This window comes from Cinclus cinclus, chromosome 20 (genome assembly GCF_963662255.1).
Source record: "Cinclus cinclus chromosome 20, bCinCin1.1, whole genome shotgun sequence".
Lineage (NCBI taxonomy): Eukaryota > Metazoa > Chordata > Aves > Passeriformes > Cinclidae > Cinclus > Cinclus cinclus.
In genome coordinates, this window is record NC_085065.1 from 8,060,514 (window position 1) to 8,062,241 (window position 1,728).

General features: G+C 48.8%; 1 protein-coding gene across 1 annotated transcript; it reads right to left on the reverse strand.

Annotated features, from left to right (window-relative positions):
- Positions 1-1,189: 1,189 nt before the first annotated feature.
- SMIM36 (small integral membrane protein 36) lies at positions 1,190-1,474 on the reverse strand. Its single transcript, XM_062506563.1, has one exon. It carries the CDS (start codon positions 1,472-1,474, stop codon positions 1,190-1,192), a length of 285 nt encoding a protein of 94 aa, XP_062362547.1.
- Between the last annotated feature and the right edge of the window lie 254 nt (positions 1,475-1,728).

Here is a 1,728-nt window from a genome sequence, read left to right on the forward strand (position 1 = left end):
CTCCGGGAACTTCATATTAACACGATGTAAAATACCCTATGGGACAGGCACCTGCAGCAGTCTGGGTCCAGTGCTGATTTTCCCTTAAAAACCAGCTAAAATCCACCACTTAAATAATATCACATATAGGAACTTGAGCACTATTTAGAGGGACACAATAACCCAGTGTTAAACATCCCATTGAGCACTGAGATGGGAAAAAAAACCAACCAGATGCAGAATAAACTTGTTAACCAAAAAGGCCTTTAGCTTATAGCTCTGAAATGATGGGAATAGCAGGACCCGATGCAGATAGCATTAGATTTACTGGAGCTACAATAACAGCCTTGATGTGGCCCAGCAGGAACATGATACAGCTGAAGGAAGGCTCAGGGCGAGAGGCAGGGTCAGACACGTGGAGATGGACTCTGAAATCCAGGACGTGGGGTCAGAAATTCCTGTTCCAGTGGACAGTGGTGTCACACGTTTCACATTCCTACTAAATTCACCTCAGCTCCCACTTCCCCTTGGGCAGGAGGCATTGTACCCAGCTTTTCCAGGAAGCATATTGTATCCTGTCAGGGGATCTGTGCAGGGCAAGGGGTGCTCTGCCCATAAGAGCAGAGCTTGTGTTCTACCTACAGAAAATAAATTGGCACTGCCCTCAGGGGAACTCACAGCCAACATGGAAAGTATTGAATTCTGATGGGAGCAGCAGCTGGCTTCTATAGGAAAGGCACTTTCTCTATCCTTTGAGTTTCTGTTCTCCCTGGGGAGGTGAGAGCAGCCTCCCAAGGTCATTTGCACGACTGAGGAAGATGTGCTGAGGCTATGGGGGAGCACAGCTCAGCCCACTGGGGTAGGATGCTCTGAACAACACTGTCCCTGCCAAAATAACTGCACCAGGCACAACTCGAGACTAAACCAAGGCCCCTCATCAGTGCCTGAGAGGATAACAGCGTCACTGCTGCTGGCTGCCAGTGGGCTGCAAGGCAGCAGCAGAAATGGAAATTAGTCTGTTTATAGCTGACAGGCAGAGCTGTGGGCTCATATCCACGCAGATCACAGCTCAACACCAAATGATCCCCTGAGCAATGGCACCACATCAAATAAATCGGCGTATAAACGTACCTGGGGATCACATTATCCTTCTGCACACAGGGAGTAAACATAGCAGAGAGGCAGGAGCTGGAGCTGCAGACAGGGTCCCTCACACAACTGTAGTCCTTTTCCCAGGCAGATCAGCAGGGTTCTCGTAGGCAGAGATGAGCCCCTTTGCCCAGCGAGTGCCAGGGGAGCCCTGCTGCATCACCACCAGCCGGATCGGGGGCTGGGTGTCTGCAGGGACCTCAGGAGCATATTCCTTGCTGGGATCCTTCCCTCTGCAGTCATAGAGCACGCAGGAGATCAGGAAAACCAGAAGCAAAATTACATAGCTAGATACCAGAATGATGAGATTCAAGGTAACGGGGTCAATCTCCAAGTAAAACTCCATTTGCTCCCATACTAGTAGGGGCAAGCCCGCAGAATGAAGTTTCATATGCACGAATGAGCAAGTGCTAACTGATCAGAATAGATGTATTGGCTTTGTGGTAAAAATACACTAATCCTCAGGTCTCCTGTAGCAATGGATTTCCCCGAACCGGACGATTAAAGCAGCTCAGTTTAATAACTTAAGCTCCTTCTTTTAATGCCGTGTTGCCTACAGTGGCAGAAGCTAAATTTGATTGCTATATTGACAGGAAAACA